Source organism: Ranitomeya imitator, chromosome 3, assembly GCF_032444005.1.
Source record: "Ranitomeya imitator isolate aRanImi1 chromosome 3, aRanImi1.pri, whole genome shotgun sequence".
In the NCBI taxonomy this organism is placed as follows: domain Eukaryota; kingdom Metazoa; phylum Chordata; class Amphibia; order Anura; family Dendrobatidae; genus Ranitomeya; species Ranitomeya imitator.
The window spans coordinates 118,072,036-118,090,351 of NC_091284.1; the positions used below are offsets into that span (position 1 = coordinate 118,072,036).

At 44.6% G+C, this 18,316-nt stretch overlaps 1 protein-coding gene across 1 annotated transcript in view; it reads right to left on the bottom strand.

Annotated features, from left to right (window-relative positions):
* The window catches only part of PITPNA (phosphatidylinositol transfer protein alpha), an 88,557-nt gene that overhangs the window by 35,936 nt on the left and 34,305 nt on the right, over positions 1-18,316 (bottom strand). The window contains exon 3 of the mRNA XM_069761338.1: positions 4,279-4,424. Within this exon, the coding sequence (XP_069617439.1) occupies positions 4,279-4,424 (146 nt within the window). The remainder of the gene's footprint in view (positions 1-4,278; positions 4,425-18,316) is intronic.

Sequence of the window (18,316 nt, forward strand, 5' to 3'; positions counted from 1 at the left end):
TGAGTATGTACTGTGGTTTTTTTTTACTTTTACAATGGTAACCGGGGTAAATATCGGGTTACTAAGTGCGGCCCTGTGCTTAGTAAACCGATGTTTACCCTGGTTACTCGGGGACTTCGGCATAGTTGAAGACAGTTTCAACGATGCCGAAGTCTTTCCCCTGATCGTTGGTCGCTGGAGAGAGCTATCTGTGTGACAGCTCCCCAGCGACCACACAACGACTTACCAATGATCACGGCCAGGTCGTATCGCTGGTCGTGATCGTTGGTAAGTCGTTTAGTGTAACGGTACCTTAAGAAAGGAACATTTCTCTTTGGGTGTCATTGCAAGATAAACAATTTTATTAGACCTGAACTATGCATAGAACCAATGACTAACAATCTTATTAGATGAAGCCCGATCCGTATCTCACCAGTTCCCTAGACGCCAGCTATGACATCAATCCATGGAGCCCAAATTTATTGATAGTCCCTCTTTTCTTGTGAACTCTGTATTCCACATTTAAAAAAAAACCAGTTTATTTTGTTGATATATTCCTTTCTTTGTTGGGCTCTTAGTATCCAACCAATGTTGTGGTATTCTCGCCAAGTGCAGCATATGTGCTATAGCTACTTTACCAGATTCAGTTATCTGAATGCCTTCCACATATCCCAGTCCACATACTAGAGGCGAAATAGCTCCATTTTCCATCTATATGCTACCATGGTTCGTCTCTGTCAGTGATGAGTGAACTGCTTGGATAAGGTGCTAAGGTGACTTTGGGGTGCTTGAAAAATATGTTTGAGTTCCCGCGGCTGCATGTCTCACGGCAGCAATACATGCAGGGATTGCCTAACAGCCGTGAGACATGCGGGCGCGGAGAATCAAACATTTGTTTCGAGCACGCCGAAGACACTCGGTTACCGCCAGAGCATGTTCGCTCATAACTACTTTCTATGTGTCCTACTAAAAATGTATAAATATATAGGTGGCTCCCACTCTGGTGGACCATGTGGTACCATTCAATTCACTAGATTTTAGTACATTAAAACTAGGCTATGTCGGTCTCTGGACTTTATATAAAAAGTAGGTATAGCGCAAACACTACATGTAAATTGCTCACCAAAAGTCATCTGGGCGATGCAATTGTGGTAAAGGGTCTTGAATTTAATCACACCCGGGCTGCCTTAAATTGGCGCACGGATTGTGATGATGTCACTCACTGCCCAAAAGACTCTTGACGAGCAATGTACTTGTAGCCTTTGCCGTGTTAGGACTTGTTTTTACATGTAATGAAATAGAGGACTTTGGCAAGGGCATGTTTCGAGAATTATTTCCCAGCAGTGTACCACCATGGTGGAGGCATCTAGTCACACGTTCCCTTTTAGGCAGGATTCCTATCACATATAAAAAGTTAAATATACAATTTCTAGGATAACATATACAGCTCCTACACCACTGACAAACCATTACACAGGAGAATATATCTCTGTATATGACACTCTCTGAATGCTCATTGCCGAATAAAAGAAAAAATAAAGTGATCTAGTAGTGCACATTACCTGTTAGGGGTCATGTGGATGGCCCTGACCTTGCAAGGAGTCATGAGGTTCTCCCAAATGCCTCCAGGCATTACGGTCGGCCCACAAACCAGGATATAGGAATACAGATTTGGTACTGTGTCGGGACTAACAATTAATTGGGATAAGACGGTTCTTTTTAGAGTGGATGACGTAGGAGAGAATGTGAGTGAGGATGTTGGGGATGAGAGGCTGAAGGTGGTTTCCCAATTTAAATATCTTGGAATATGGATTTCGGTGCCGGTGGCGGAGTTTCTGCAAAGAAATTTGACTCCTGTTATGGGGGTACTCAAGGCAAAGGTAGACACCTGGAATAAGCTACATCTAGCGGTCGTCGGTAGGGTAAACCTTATTAAAATGGTCCTTATGCCCAAAATTCTTTATGTTCTGCATAACGCACCAATTTGGATCCCTCGGGGGAAGTTCAGGCAGATTAATGCCCTCTTTAGAAGTTTGATATGGGGTAGACAATATCCACGTATTAGCTTGGAGACGCTTCAACGACCCAAGGAAGATGGTGGTTTGGCTTTGCCCAACCCGGAAATATACTTCCTTGCGGCCCAGAGCCAGCATTTGAAGGGCTGGGCGCGAGGGGCGTCATCCAGTGCAGTACAACAGCTATTGGAAGAGGTGACGGACCGACGACCGATGGCCAGGTGTTTGGAGGATGGCTCATTGGGCGCGCTGGGGAAAATATACCCAACCCTGTTCCTGATTCGTAAATTATGGAATAGATTAAGGCAGATTCGTGGGGTTACAGGGTTGACTAAATTCACACCGATATGGTCTAACCACAACTTAAAGGATTTTGAGGCCCTGGGAGGATTGATGGAATGGCAGAATAAGGGAATTTGCTTTGTTCACCAGATAATCCAGCAGCAGGAGCTGAAGTCCTTTTCCCAATTGCAGGAAGAATTTGGTTTGCGATCCACAGGGGAATATCAGTATGCGCAGATGAGACATGCCTTTAGAGCTCAGAATAAGAAGGCTGATATCAGGGTTCAAGATGATATAGTGTTGGAGTATGTGTGTGGTGAGGGTACTACAAGGGGAGTTATTTCCACTCTGTATAAGGACCTTATGCACACATTTCTGCTAGATTTCCCTATAAAGGCGAGAGCCAAGTGGGAGAGAGAAGTGGGGCCGATGGAAAATGAAACCTGGGAATCGGTGATGGAGTGGGTTCCGCGACTATCCTTGAGTGAACCATATAGGCTCTCGCAGCTATACATTTTGCATAGGGTATATAAATCTCCGGAAGTGTTATACAAAGCGGGATTGCGTGCCAATTCTGGGTGTCCGAGGTGTGCGAGTGAGAAGGCAGGAATATATCACATGATGTGGACGTGTCCGAGACTGGCTGCCTTTTGGGTGGTGGTTTTGAGCCGAGTTGAAGCAGCGTATAAGTGCAGAGTTGTTAGAGACCCGATAGTATGTGTGCTGGGATATGTGGAAGAAATTGGAGTTGACAATACTTGGAAGATTGCAATTGCTAGGCTACTCTACATGGCCAGGAAAGTAATAGCACGAAACTGGATAAACGCGGAACCACCTGTGAGAAGGGAATTTCTCCAATATGTTCAACATGGTCTAAAATTGGAAAAGGGGGTGTACAGTAAAAGGGGGAAAATAGAACTCTTTAATAAAATATGGTCTCCTTGGCTTGATTTGGATTGAGGAGTATAGGCGTCGTGTTTCCTAAGACCTGGAAGAGGATAAATTACAAGAGGCAGATAATGCCTCGGTGGGGTGGAGATTGAGACTGAGCTGTCTTATGGGGGAGGGGGGTAGTTGGGGTAATGTTGGGGTTTATTAAAGTAAGAAAATGTGTATCTGATATAATGCAATGTAAATGGCATTCTGTTGTTCTTTTTTTTTTTATATTGTTAATAAAAATCTATTTAAATCAGGATATAGGAATACAATCTAGATTTATTGGCATCTAGCACGTGAGCAGTGAAGTGAACCGTACCGGCCCGCAGCGTCCTCTGTGCATGCACATAATGCTGCTGGAGCTGGCTACTAATGTCATATCTCAGCGTGTGACAGGTCAATCATACCAGGGCTACATGGCTGCGGAGGAGACTAGGAACACCCAACAAACTTTTTCCAGGTGGTGTAACACTTTATAACCTTATGTTACAAGGGACATAACAGACAGTGACATACATAGAAACCTATTACCACCCTATGTAACACTATGACAGAGGTCATGGGCTACATAGATGATAAGTGCCCTTTAAAAGGTTGCCCAGGATAAGAGCCCACATACACAGGAGAGCCATCTACCAACTGTTGGCTTGGCTGACAGCTATTTACCCCATCTCCCCATACACAAAAATACTCTGGTATGAGACAGCCGCCATCAGTCTCCTCTAGCAGTGGTTTATCTCACCGAGAACAAAAGGATCCGTCATTGAAAAATTGAGCAGGCCGGATCCTTCTCTCCCCCAACATTATCTGTGAGGGAAGAGTAGGGAGACCCCTACACACATCATAGTGTAAGCCGATCCTGCCAATATTGGCGTGTTCGGACAACTTTAGACCAAAGTGTTTTGCTGCATTAGCACAACAGCCATGTCTCGTGTAACAGACCACCCATATTGGAGTGAAGGGGGATGATCTGCAATACGATGCAAAGGAATTATGCCCATTTGTCTAATCCTGATTAATCCCTTTTACTTTACCTAGCAAATAAAATATATATATATAAAATTACCTTTGTAAATGATAGATCTTGTGCGTATATTGTCCTTTTTCCCCATCCTTCTCGTAAGGCTCGTTTACAAGAACTTCCACACCTTCACCTCCTCCGGTTTCATTCTTACTGGCTTCTGCTACGGAGTAGAGCTGGCCCACTTGGTACTAAAACAGAACATACAAATCGTTAATTTGACATACAAAGGGTCACTCTGAATCCCAAAAGAGCAGAGGTGGATAAAAGACGCACGATTCTAATCTGACCCTCCAGAAGCCAACACGGCAGTGGTCCGACCATAAAAGTCTTCTTAGAAAAAAGGAGGAAGTCACACAAAAAAGGTAGAGAATTCAGAGAAGCCGGGCACCAAAACCGCAGGCAACGTTTCAGCCATAATTGACCTCTCAAGCCAAAAAATAAATAAATAATACAGCTGCACTTTTTTTTTTTTAAATAAAGGTCAATTATAGCCAAAATGTTGCCAGTTTTGTCTTCCTGTTTTAACTACCGTAATATGTAAAACATTTTTACATCTTTTATCATCAAGAATCTGTGTTTTTTGGCTTCTCTATGTTTGACATTATTTTGGACATGGTGGAAGGCGCTGCCGAGCTAAGCAACCGTTTGGTCAATAGTGCATAAGAGTCCAATATCGGACAGAAACAAGGTAGTGAGAAATAAATATGTAAATGCTTTTGCTTATTGTTCTCAGGTCAGCGCTGTCAGGAGGTTTATTGTCAAAACAGTCATATAAAGTGGCAGAAAGAATTAGAAAAAAAACAGTTCTGGTAGGATACATTAGCACTTAGTAATTGTAGCTCGCTACGGTTGCAAAACTACTGTTTTTGTGTGGTTTTAGTCATATTTTTTAAGGGCACACCAGACCCATGCACAATCTGAGATCTAGTAACCACAAATAGCAAAAAACATTTTTCAATCAAAAACTCATTTTATTAGATACTGTACAACACTCAGAAACACTCAATATACACATAAGAACAATTGGACGAGTATACCAATAGGAAAGAACAAAAAAGACCGGATCCACGGTGACATAAGGCGAATCATCCCTTGAAAAACAGGTCTGAGAAAGTACCTAGCTACTGAAATGCATAGGCTCAGAAAACCTGTCACATTAAACCAAAAAGGCAGGGGTCACACTAGTATAACAGGCCGAAGAGAAACACTCCGGATACCTGCTGACCACAAACCAAAGCTGCATATTGCATACCATCTATTGACTATAGACAACAGTGCCGATGCAAAAAGTGCAGGAAGTGCAAAAAAAATAGCAGCAATCGGTTCTAATTAAAGCTTACCCATGTGGGGGGATGATACCGCTATCAGCCGTGGATCCGGAGCTCAGCGATTGTATTTGCAATGTCACAGCTGCAGCCAGTACACCCAGACCACTACAGTGATTGATATTCAGCAATGCACCCCGAGAGCATAAGTACTAGCTGACTATTATATGAAAAATATCACTGGCCAATAGTGGCCAAACAAACCACAATTGGAAAACTCCTTTAAGGAGGACCTGACACCAGATCTAAAGTGGCAAGTTTTTGCGCTTTATCCTGGCTGCTCCTGAGTATGTATATATTATATATATTTACAGTGCTTGAGACCTTGTTAACTAGTTCTCATTTTTATGTTATTTATAGTGATGAGCGAGTATACTGGTTGCTCGGATGATCTCCGAGTATTTGTGACTGCTCGGAGATTTAGTTTTTGTGGACGCAGCTGCATGATTTACAGCCGCTAGCTAGCCCGAGTACATGTGGGGGTTGCCTGGTTGCTAGGGAATCCCCACATGTACTCAGGCTGGCTAACAGCTCCGTCACAAAGGGCTACCGAACAGAAATTGTTCTAACCTTGCAGTGTCCATACGGTGTCTGGAAAAGTGACGGACTCCAGGCAGGGCCAATCGGCATGGAGCCCCCTATGCTCAATGACGAGGCCTCGTGTACATCCATGCTGCATTTGCAGTCTGTTTGCAGATATAGAATGTGAAATATACTCTTGCTATATACTTGTTTCCAAAAATTCCTATTCACTTGACAGGTGACAAACAAGTTTTTTTTCCCTCCAGCAATAACTAATAGCATTATTCCATACAAAAGCATCTAACAAGAAGACATACTGTGTAGTAAGCTGTTTGGCACCATATGCACGACATATACCGCCTATATATACACTGCACACATGAGTACACAGATCGCAGATACAGGCAGATGATAGAGGAGAGAACCACTTTTACCATCTAATCGAGCTGTTCTCCTCTTCCCACAGGTATGCACTGACTTTACCCAGCTCTCCCTGGCTCCAGAATATCTCTGTATACTGCATTGATTTTCCATGGTATGCACTGACTTTACCCAGCTCTCCCTGGCTCCAGAATATCTCTGTATACTGCATTGATTTTCCATGGTATGCACTGACTTTACCCAGCTCTCCCTGGCTCCAGAATATCTCTGTATACTGCATTGATTTTCCATGGTATGCACTGACTTTACCCAGCTCTCCCTGGCTCCAGAATATCTCTGTATACTGCATTGATTTTCCATGGTATGCACTGACTTTACCCAGCTCTCCCTGGCTTCTGAATGTCTCTGTATATTGCACTGGCTTTTCTATGCTTCCCCTGGATCTGAGTGTCTTGGTGCAGCACATACAATCCTTTTAGTATGCTTTCTCACCTATGAGCTTGTTTCCACGACCTGTTTTCATGTCTCTCATTGTGTGATCCTGGCATCTCTTTGAGTGGTCAGTCTTACCCCTCCCTCACTTTATGACCTTTGCTTAACTCTCTACATCTGGTCTCCCATACCCAGCCACCCCCTCATTCACACCTGATTGCCCTTAACTGGGGATATATTCACATGCAGGAGTCTGCTATAGACTCAGTCTGCTGAAAATCATCTTTTAACTTCCATCTTTTAAATTACATCTTTTTAATTATGATACTGAATTGGACTGGAATTGACTGGAAGGTAACAGAACACCAACCACTATAATGTTTTGGTTTCTATTCTCTTTCACCCCCATACTACTTTCCTTCTTACAATCTCCTGCAATCCCTCCTCCTAGTAAGGAACTAGTCATTTCTTCCTCCATCCTCCCCAGCCATCTCACCTTCCCCTCAGAACTGTTCCTCCACATACAATCCTTTTTCTCCAGACACACACGGCCACATCATGTCCTATCCTGCTCCCACCTTCTAATGATCTGTCTGTTACTCCTCATTGCTGGTGACATATCCCCAAATCCCGGCCCTCCCCAATTCATCCCCACACTCGTTTCTAACCCCCTGCCACGATCCTCCGCACGTTTTCCCAACCACGACAACCTCATACCCATTCATCCAGCCCCCACTCCCCCGCTCCCCCTACTTGGAGCACTATGGAACGCACGCTCCATCTGCAACAAACTGCCATTTATCCATGACCTCTTCATCACCAACAAACTCTCCTTCCTCGGCCTCACTGAAACCTGGCTCACCCCCTCTGACTCGGCCTCTCCAGCTGCGCTCTCCTATGGCGGATTCCACCTCTCTCACACCCCTCGCCCCAGCAACAAACGCGGTGGAGGAGTTGGCTTGCTCCTGTCCGACACCTGCTCCTTTACTCCAATCCCGCTACCACCCTCCGCTACTCTTCCCTCGTTTGAGGTGCACTCTGTCCGCATCTATACCCCCTCCAACCTCCAGCTGGCTGTCATCTACCGCCCCCCAGAACTAGCCATCTCCACCTTTCTCGACCACTTCACCACCTGGCTACTTCATTTCCTCTCTGTTGACATCCCCACTATCATCATGGGTGATTTCAATGTCCCCATTGACACTTTCACCTCAGCTACCTCTAAACTTTTATCATTGACTGCCTCCTTTGGCCTCACTCAATGGTCCTCTGAGGCCACTCACAAAGATGGCCACACGCTGGACCTCATCTTCACCCGCCTCTGCTCCCTTACTAACCTCACTAACACACCCCTCCCCCTGTCTGACCACAACCTACTGACATTCTCGTCCCTCTCCTCTCCTAGTGTGCAACCCCCACTCCACAAACTCACTCACCCTCGCCGAAATCTCAAACATCTCAACTTACAATCACTCTCTGAGTCCCTTCTCCCTCTCACAGACATAGCTTCCCTTCATGACACAGATGCTGCTGCCACTTTTTATAACACCACAATAACAACAACACTCGATTCGGCCGCCCCACTCATGCATAGTAAAACTCGTACAATTAACAGGCAGCCCTGGCTGACCAGCCTGACCAAAGAATTGAGACGGGCTTCCAGGATTGCTGAGCGGAGATGGAAGCGATCCCACTCTGCCGACCACTTCACTGCATACAAGCAGTCCCTCGCCAGCTTCAAGTCTGCGCTCACTGCCGCAAAACAAACTTACTTCTCATCCCTCATATCCTCCCTGTCCCACAACCCTAAACAGCTTTTCAACACTTTCAATTCTCTACTCCGTCCCCCCGCACCTCCTCCTTCCCCCCTCATTTCTGCTGATGACTTCGCCTCTTTCTTTAAACAGAAGATCGATACGATCAGAGAAAGCTTTGGCCCACAGCGCCCACTGCCCCTCTTAGCTGCTCAACCCTGCTCCTCCAAAACCAGCTTCTCCACCATGACAGAAGATCAGCTCTCCACCCTCCTGTCAAGATCACACCTCACCACCTGCACGCTTGACCCGCTCCCATCCCACCTCATCCCTAACCTTTCCACGGTCTTCATCCCAACCCTAACGCACCTCTTCAACCTCTCACTCACAACAGGTGTCTTTCCCTCATCCTTCAAGCATGCCAAGATCACACCCATCCTCAAAAAGCCCTCCCTCGACCCATCCTCTGTGTCTAGCTATCGCCCGATATCTCTTCTCCCTTATGCCTCCAAATTGCTGGAGCAACACGTCCATCTTGAACTGTCCTCCCACTTCTCCTCCTGCTCCCTCTTTGATCGGTTACAATCAGGCTTCCGTTCCCATCACTCAACTGAAACTGCCCTAACTAAAGTCACCAATGACCTACTAACTGCCAGGAGCAAGCGACACTACTCTGTCCTCCTTCTCCTGGACTTGTCTTCTGCCTTTGACACTGCAGACCACTCCCTTTTGCTACAAATCCTCTCATCCCTTGGCATCACAGACTTGGCCCTTTCCTGGATCTCGTCATATCTGACAGACCGAACATTCAGTGTCTCCCTCCCCCACACCACCTCCTCACTTCGCCCCTTGTCAGTCGGTGTTCCTCAAGGCTCTGTTCTAGGACCCCTACTCTTCTCCATCTACACTTTCGGCCTGGGACAGCTCATAGAATCCCACGGTATGCAGTACCATCTCTACGCTGACGACACGCAGATCTACCTCTCCGGACCTGACCTCTCCTCCTTGCTTACCAAAATCCCGCACTGTCTGTCTGCCATTTCAGCCTTCTTTTCTGCTCGCTTTCTACAACTGAACATGGACAAAACAGAATTCATCATCTTTCCCCCATCTCACTCTACCCCTCCACCAGACCTATCCATCAATGTCAATGGCTGCTCACTATCCCCAGTCCCACACGCCCGGTGCCTCGGGGTGATCCTCGACTCTGCCCTCTCTTTCAAGCCACATATCCAAGCCCTTGCCTCCTCCTGTCGTCTCAAACTCAAAAATATTTCCCGGATCCGTGCTTTCCTTGACCGCAACACTGCAAAAACGCTAGTGCATGCCCTTATCATCTCCCGCCTCGACTACTGCAACCTCCTACTCTCTGGACTCCCCTCTAGCACTCTGGCACCACTCCAATCCATCCTACACTCTGCTGCCCGACTAATCCACCTGTCCCCCCGCTATTCCCCAGCCTCTCCCCTGTGTCAAGCCCTTCACTGGCTTCCTATCGCCCAGAGACTCCAGTTCAAAACCCTCACACTGACATACAAAGCCATCCACAACCTGTCTCCTCCATACATCTGTGACATGGTCTCCCGGTACCTACCTACACGCGACCTCCGATCCTCCCAAGACCTCCTTCTCTACTCCCCTCTCATCTCTTCTTCCCATAACCGCATCCAAGACTTCTCCCGTGCTTCCCCCATACTCTGGAACTCTCTACCCCAACACATCAGACTTGCGCCTACCATAGAAACCTTCAAAAAGAACCTGAAGACTCATCTCTTCCGACAAGCCTACAGCCTGCAGTGATCCTCAACCTACTGAACAGCCGCACAGCCAGCTCTTCCCTCTCCTAGTGTATCCTCACCCACCCCCTGCAGACTGTGAGCCCTCGCGGGCAGGGTCCTCCCTCCTTATGTACTCGTGTGCCTTGTTATCTGCTCATGTTTAATGTATTTGTCTATATTTGCCCCGTATTCACATGTAAAGCGCCATGGAATAAATGGCGCTATAAAAATGTATAATAAAAAAAATGTATAATAATAATAATATCACAGATGGATTATAAAGCATTGTGGAGTAATGAAAAGGAATGGGTTATCTGTTCTGCCGCAATTCCAGGTTATACTCTGGACACAATGAACGCACAGCCTCTCGTCCTCCGATGGGCATTGCCCCACGGCTCCCATATAGGTGCCACTCTCTGCTCTACAGGTCACAACACATTTTAAGAGGATCAGCTAGTCCCAGAAGCATTTGCATGGTCCATTTAATCCTTCCTGTTATTTCTGATCTTTTAATCTCATTTAAGAAAAAAAAAAAAGATAAAATAGATGAGAAATAACAGGATCTCCCAGGATTCATTGTAAAAAAGAAGCCTAGACAAAGATGTATTCACTTCTTCCTCACGAACTCTGCCTTCTGAATTCTCTCAGTAATTGCATACTAATTAATAATTCAACACTCATGTAATGGTAATTTGGGGTAGTCAGATTTGGTCAATGTGTCCAAGTGTTTCCCTATTATACATGTGTCTTTATTCCATAGTAATACATACAGTGCCTAAAGATCGTTTTCGGTAAATCAAGGTAGCGATGAAGATAAAGACCAACAGTCCATCTCACACATCACAAGCTGTGAAAGCACCCCTCCAGGGTTTGGATTTTTCTTTCAGCGCTGGGAGTGGCGCTTTAAATGTAAGCCCCCTGTCCCCATTCTCACCTTCATCTGAGGCCGCTCTGGCCACGTGGCGCTATATTGTTCCCGTAACTTCTGACTGGCCGAAAGTCAGAAGTTACATCACAAGAGCTCAATGCAAGTCTATGAGAGCCAGAACGAGGGTCTATAGACTTCTATTGAAAAACGGCCTCCGCAGCGCTCCATGAAACACTGGAGCTGCCGGCGGGTCATTCTTCGCCAGAGACCAAGGGGAGCAACGCTGGAGAAGGATGAAGGTGGTGGCAGGCGAGTATGAGACCACTCCAGAGGTGCAATAAATAAAAGAAAAAAGCTGGAGTGGTGCTTTAAATGGTCACTGTTAGATGTTATTTAAAGAACCCCATCAGATATATTTTTCCCCCCACAATATGTGTGTCCATGTATTAATATACTCACCTACTGCTGCTTTCTCCGGTGTCCAGCACTGTTCTGCTCCTTTTCTCAGTGATGTCACTGCTCTGCAGACTCTCCGGGTCACGTTGCGCTCGGCATGACCCAGACTTACAATCTAAACCTATGGGCAATCAGACCGAGGTTCCATAGGCTTACATAGTAGAAAAAAAAAAAGATTTCTGGTTCATGGATAGAGCATAAAAGGACACGGAATCTAGGGAGTGGTGACGACACACACAAGAAGAGCAGACCGATGCTGGGTCCCATAGAGAGTGGTGGTAGGTGAGTATATTAACACATACACACTACACTACATACATATATACGCAGACTTAGTTTTGTTCAAATTAAAATCATGGTAGTAGTCAAATCTCCCAAAAAAGTATTTCAAAGTACGGGCCACTAGGTGTGTCCCTTCTGTCTACACTTGACCACAAGCAATGAACAGGAAGGCAATCTGTCTCCAGCAGTAGAGGCTCTGAAGATGGGACGGGTCTCTGACTACTTATCCAGACTGTCAGCCCCAATAGGAACGTGGGATATAATGGCGCTATACAAGGGAGTAATATCAAACAAATACTTCTGTTCTCCTATCCATCACACTGTATACATACATAACAGAGGTGTCCAGTACTGGACGCTGGCAGAGGCCATACATGATGGGAATAGCCTGGCAGAATAATTAATCCTATAAAAAACAAAGCCAGCAATACACCCCAATAATATGATTTTCTGATTAATAAAGTTGTTCCTTTTTATATACGCATTTTTTTTTTTAATTGGATTAAAGGTTATATAATCCTTGGAGAATCCTGGTGATACAAAACATGATGATCTGGTCATACCAGACTGGTATGGGCGCCAAAAGAAGTTTTAACTTGTCATCGGAGCGGAGGGCGCCAGGACAATGCTTTTCATTAAGGTGGACAGGTAAATGTTGCGATATCGGAGACTTAAAAAACCTCCACAAATATGGTGAAACAGGACGCTCCTTTGCATCGCGGTTTGCAGCACTGCCTGTATCCTGTAAGTAGGAACACAATCTGTTGCAGTGTGCCAGTTACCACCACAGCACCCCTCTGTTCTTTTTGGGTACAGATTGTGCTGGTGGCCGAGGTGGGCACAACAAAAACGTGGAATTTCCCTCATGTGGCTCTTCCAGTGATAAATGTGAGTTCTTGAAAATACTGGCGTTTTTAACCCATTACATGGCAAATTAAAATTTTTACAAGTACGGATTTTTCAGAAAAGGGCGTCCCAATATTCAATTAAAAATGACAATGACATGATTTCCTATTTTGAAAACATTCATTTTACAAACACAACACAAAAAATTGGACCGAATTATAAAAATTATAAAATCTTAGTTGCTAGAAGCTTAAGATTAGGCGTCCCAAAAAAACGACATTGGTAGATAATGGGTTAACCAGCAAAGGGGATTATCCCAGGAATCTGAAATCCAGGAACTATAGGGTTGATTGTTGAGCACAATGTATAGTCACACTGACAACAAGACAGATCAGTTATGTTCACAAGAACGTGTTCTGTTCTTGGAGACGCTGAATGTTTTACTTAACACTAAGCAAATATCCGCCAGGTTGGCTCTGCTCATAAGATCTCAACCAGATCCTCCCAGATCCAGAGCCACACGAGAAAACAATAAAGGTGAGGTGGCTGGGTACTGAATCATGCAGGGGTATTAGGCTTTCTATACACATGAACATAAAATATGAAGAGTGATAAACGCCTTATCAAATGAAAGATTACAGTATCTGTAAGTTGCCCTTTGTATCCATTTATTGCCCCCTCCCTCAAAAGCACCAGTGTTCAGAGTTGAGGAGGTTCTGGTTCTCGTCTTTATAGTAGCAGTCTACAAGTTTACCCCTGGAACCCATTTTTTAATAATATGCTCAAAATTACAAAATTATTTTCTCATTATTGATCAGTTTCGCAAAGCAGATTTTTTGCACCAACCGTAGACCTGTATGATGGTCTCCTGTATCAATGGAGGTTGTCTGGCCGGCGGCCGCATCAAAATGGAGTAAGATAATAAAAGTAGTAATTCTCCGCTTACAGTGCCGACACTTCTCTGATCGCCTGCAGATCTATGTACTCCTGCTCCATCTGGATAGATATGTGAGCGCTGCAGACAGTCATCGTCCCCGTTTGTCACTTTTGCAACCAGCGATTTGCTGCAGTGGTGATAGGTCCATCCAGATGGAGCAGGAAGTAGAGAGAGAGGCTGGGATGCCAAGTGCAGGACCTGTGACGTGGGTATCACTTATTATTTTTACTCTATCAAGAGCATTTTTCTAAATTATCTTATTTCGGTGACCAGGCATCCAAATGATAGGAAAATTATTATAGCTGCCACTAGGAGTTTATTGCATACTCTATTGGTTCCTCATTATGATCAATGGATAAGCAGCATGTTCTGCCTGGTGGCAACCAGCATTTTATAATGCAACTGATTTTCAGAATTCCCATCATTAAAAAGAAATGTTATAAAATTAAAAGGATCATGCTCCCCAAACCAGCGGCAATATGAATAAGAGCCGGCCTGCAATCGCAAATGGAAGCGAATATTGAGGTGTGAGAGTACACATCCAGGAGAAGTAAATTGTAAGATATGAATAGAGGAAACCCCAAAGTCACCGATCCATGAAAGGAAGAATGAAGCTTCAGTGAGGAGAGCAACAGCTCTGAAAGTCCTGGACCCTGCAGAGTATGTCCTGAGGGTGCGCTCCTCCCTAGTTAATGTACCTCTCCTAGGCTACAATTCTTCTTCACCTCTTTACAGATGCAAACTTGGTGGGGTATGTTTCAGTCTGCTCCTCAATCTTGCTGTAGACCAGGGGTTGGGAACCTCAGGACCCAGGGCAATTTACGGCCTCGATTCTCATGGTCCGCATTCTTGGGCAGGGAGCTGTATTTTGATTGCCACCAGCTCATTAATTTCTTCTTGCCCTGTTAACACACACATGCAGTGTTCACTACCGAACCCTGAAGGGCATGCAATGAAAGATTTCTTCCTGACACCAGTGCCAGAGTCAGGATGCACTTTGTGGGCAGAGTTTGTAAGGCCCCCGAAGGATGGTATAAATATCCAAATGGCCCTTGGCAGAAAGAAAAAAAAAAAAAAAAAGATTACCTACCCCTACTGTAGACCAAGTCAGTGTTGTTGTTGTTTGATTCTGATGTATTATGTGCTAAGAGTAAAGATAATAGCTCCGATTCATCAAAAGAGTCATTTTTCAGGCTAGTCTTGACAAGATGATGGGCTGAAGTAGCAAGGCTCCTACCTCTCAATGAGTAAGAAAGCAGAAAGTGGTGTACACCTCGCTACAATCTTACTCGGAGACTGTAATAAGATTTGTGATGTAAGAAACGCCACCGCTCGTCATGAATTTCACAAGCAGGTAATTTCTCCATAGTTTCCTTTTCAACACAGCAACGCTAAGCCGCATGTTGTTCTTGCTACCGTGAGCGGCCTGTGTGGCTTTAACGTCTCATTATGGCCAGCAGCGTCTGTGGACGTGTCTCGAAATTGAAAACATCGTGAAAGTGATTGGTTGACAAACAGCTGCCACCAGCGGGTCTTCACAATTTGCCCAAATCATTCAGTGTGGCAAAACATATCTGAGACCAGGGCTGTGGAGTCGGAGCCCATTTTGGTGGAGTCGGAGTCATGGAAATCGAGGAGTCAGATGTTTGGCTTATCGACTCCACAGCCCTGCCTGAGACGGCCATTAATAACCTCATTGATAGAAATACATACACACGGCTTGGCTGCTATGTGTGGCGCTCATGCCCAATACCGGATTTTGATCTTTTTGTTTCCATTGATTTTTCATTGGCATATCAGTAACATGTCCATCCATCCTGCGAATTACATAATTCCACCACTTTTCCTTCTTGGTGTTGACATTTTAGGATATGTGCACACGTTCAGGATTCTTTGCAGAAATTTCCTGAACAAAACCGGACTTTTTTTGCAAGAAATCCGCTCGCGTGTTTTATGCGGATTTTTCCAGAGCGTTCCATTACTATATTATATAGTGGCAAACACGGAGATTTTCCGCAAAATTAATGAACATGCTGCGTTGTTTTCCGCGATGCATTTATTGCTAAAAACAAACCGCAACATGTGCACAAAAATTGCGGATTGTATTCTAATAATAGGTTGCTTAATGTAAGCTTTTTTTTTTTTTGCGGAAAACCGCCAAAAAAAGCACACAAAAAAAACACGAAAAATCCTGAACGTGTGCACATAGCCTTCATGTTGAGGGGTTGTATATAAAAGACACTTATTTTACAGTATACACAATTGTTCTACTCATCACAAAAAGGAGAAAAGATTGGCCTCTTATGTCACCTGTACACCCCCAGAATGTGCGTAATCCCATCTACACAATACAAAGGTTTTACGCAGTCGATTTGTGTGTGACCTCGCAGAGTGACTGTATTTCAGCTTCTCATGGAATTACTGCCCTGGTGAATCGGTCGGTATTGTTTTGATGTTACTATGTGCTGATCTTGCTTGAAAACAAGTAAGCCGAGACAAGGAGGCGATGGAATTACCGCAACGTTCGTCTCCAGGCCCAGAGCAGAGCCGGCATTACTGGAGGACGAGAACTCCTTATCCCGCTGCTGCACGACATCTGTGCACCCGTCAGTTTCACCAGTAGCGTGACTCATGTTTTTCCTTCTGAGAACTTAAGACAGTCACAGTATTCAACTCCCAAAAATACAAATACAGGACTCCCTCCGGGATATTGGCGACATGTTGTAGTTTTAAGGTAGAGAGTTTGATAGGAAAATACACTATAAAGGAATGATCTGTGAATCAAGCTACTGCTTAGGGCAGGATCATTACTGTATTGTCAGCCCAGGTAGTGTAACATTTGTCGTTCAGTTGCTATGGAAGAGACAATAGTATAAAACACGGACGCTATAAATGAGAGACGCTTAAAGCTCCTGTTCTGGTAGAAGACAGCCCAGTTCACAAACCCTGCGCAATGTCAGCAGCCGGCAATCATCGGGGCTGGACAGCAGTCACTGGAGAAGAGTAGTGATGAGCAAGCATGCTCACTGCTTGAGCGTGCGTCGGGGTGCTTGGGTATGCACTGAGTATCGCAGGTGCTCGAGCGCCATGCTCAAGTCCCCGCCCTCATGGCTGTTAGACAGCCAATAAACATGCAAGGATTGCCTGCTGCACGATTGAGTGCCAAAATCTGGCTACTTATGACCTGATGACAGGAGCACTTCAACAAGGGACTGCTTTTTTTTCTCTTTCTAGAAAAAGCATTGCTCTTCTCTAGTTATCAGCACGCTCGCTCATCACTAGAGAAGAGCAAAGCTTTTTCTAGAAAGAAGAAAAAAAAACTACCTCATCAGGTCAAAAGCAGCCAGATTTTGCTCTTATTTTATTTCCACTACAATTGAGTTTTCCTAATTTTGTTTTCTTTAAATCCTCCACCCGGTTCCAGAGATGTGGGCCTTTTTATTTTGTGCTAATTCTTATGGTCCTTATAAAGTGGCCTGGATCACAGGGTAATAATGCAGATATTGATAGATATATATATATATATATATATATATATATATATATATATATATATAGATATACAGTTAGGGCCAGAAATATTTGGACAGTGACACAAGTTTTGTTATTTTAGCTGTTTACAAAAACATGTTCAGAAATACATATTATATATATAATATGGGCTGAAAGTGCACACTCCCAGCTGCAATATGATAGTTTCCACATCCAAATCGGAGAAAGGGTTTAGGAATCATAGCTCTGTAATGCATAGCGTCCTCTTTTTCAAGGGACCAAAAGTAATTGGACAATGGACTCTAAGGGCTGCAATTAACTCTGAAGGCGTCTCCCTCGTTAACCTGTAATCAATGAAGTAGTTAAAAGGTCAGGGGTGGATTCCAGGTGTGTGGTTTTGCATTTGGAAGCTGTTGCTGTGAGCAGACAACATGCGGTCAAAGGAACTCTCAATTGAGGTGAAGCAGAACATCCTGAGGCTGAAAAAAAGAAAAAATCCATCAGAGAGATAGCAGACATGCTTGGAGTAGCAAAATCAACAGTTGGGTACATTCTGAGAAAAAAGGAATTGACTGGTGAGCTTGGGAACTCAAAAAGGCCTGGGCGTCCACGGATGACAACAGTGGTGGATGATCGCCGCATACTTAATTTGGTGAAGAAGAACCCGTTCACAACATCAACTGAAGTCCAGAACACTCTCAGTGAAGTAGGTGTATCTGTCTCTAAGTCAACAGTAAAGAGAAGACTCCATGACAGTAAATACAAAGGGTTCACATCTAGATGCAAACCATTCATCAATACCAAAAATAGACAGGCCAGAGTTAAATTTGCAGAAAAACACCTCAAGAAGCCAGCTCAGTTCTGGAAAAGTATTCTATGGACAGATGAGACAAAGATCAACCTGTACCAGAATGATGGGAAGAAAAAAGTTTGGAGAAGAAAGGGAACGGCACATGATCCAAGGCACACCACATCCTCTGTAAAACATGGTGGAGGCAACGTGATGG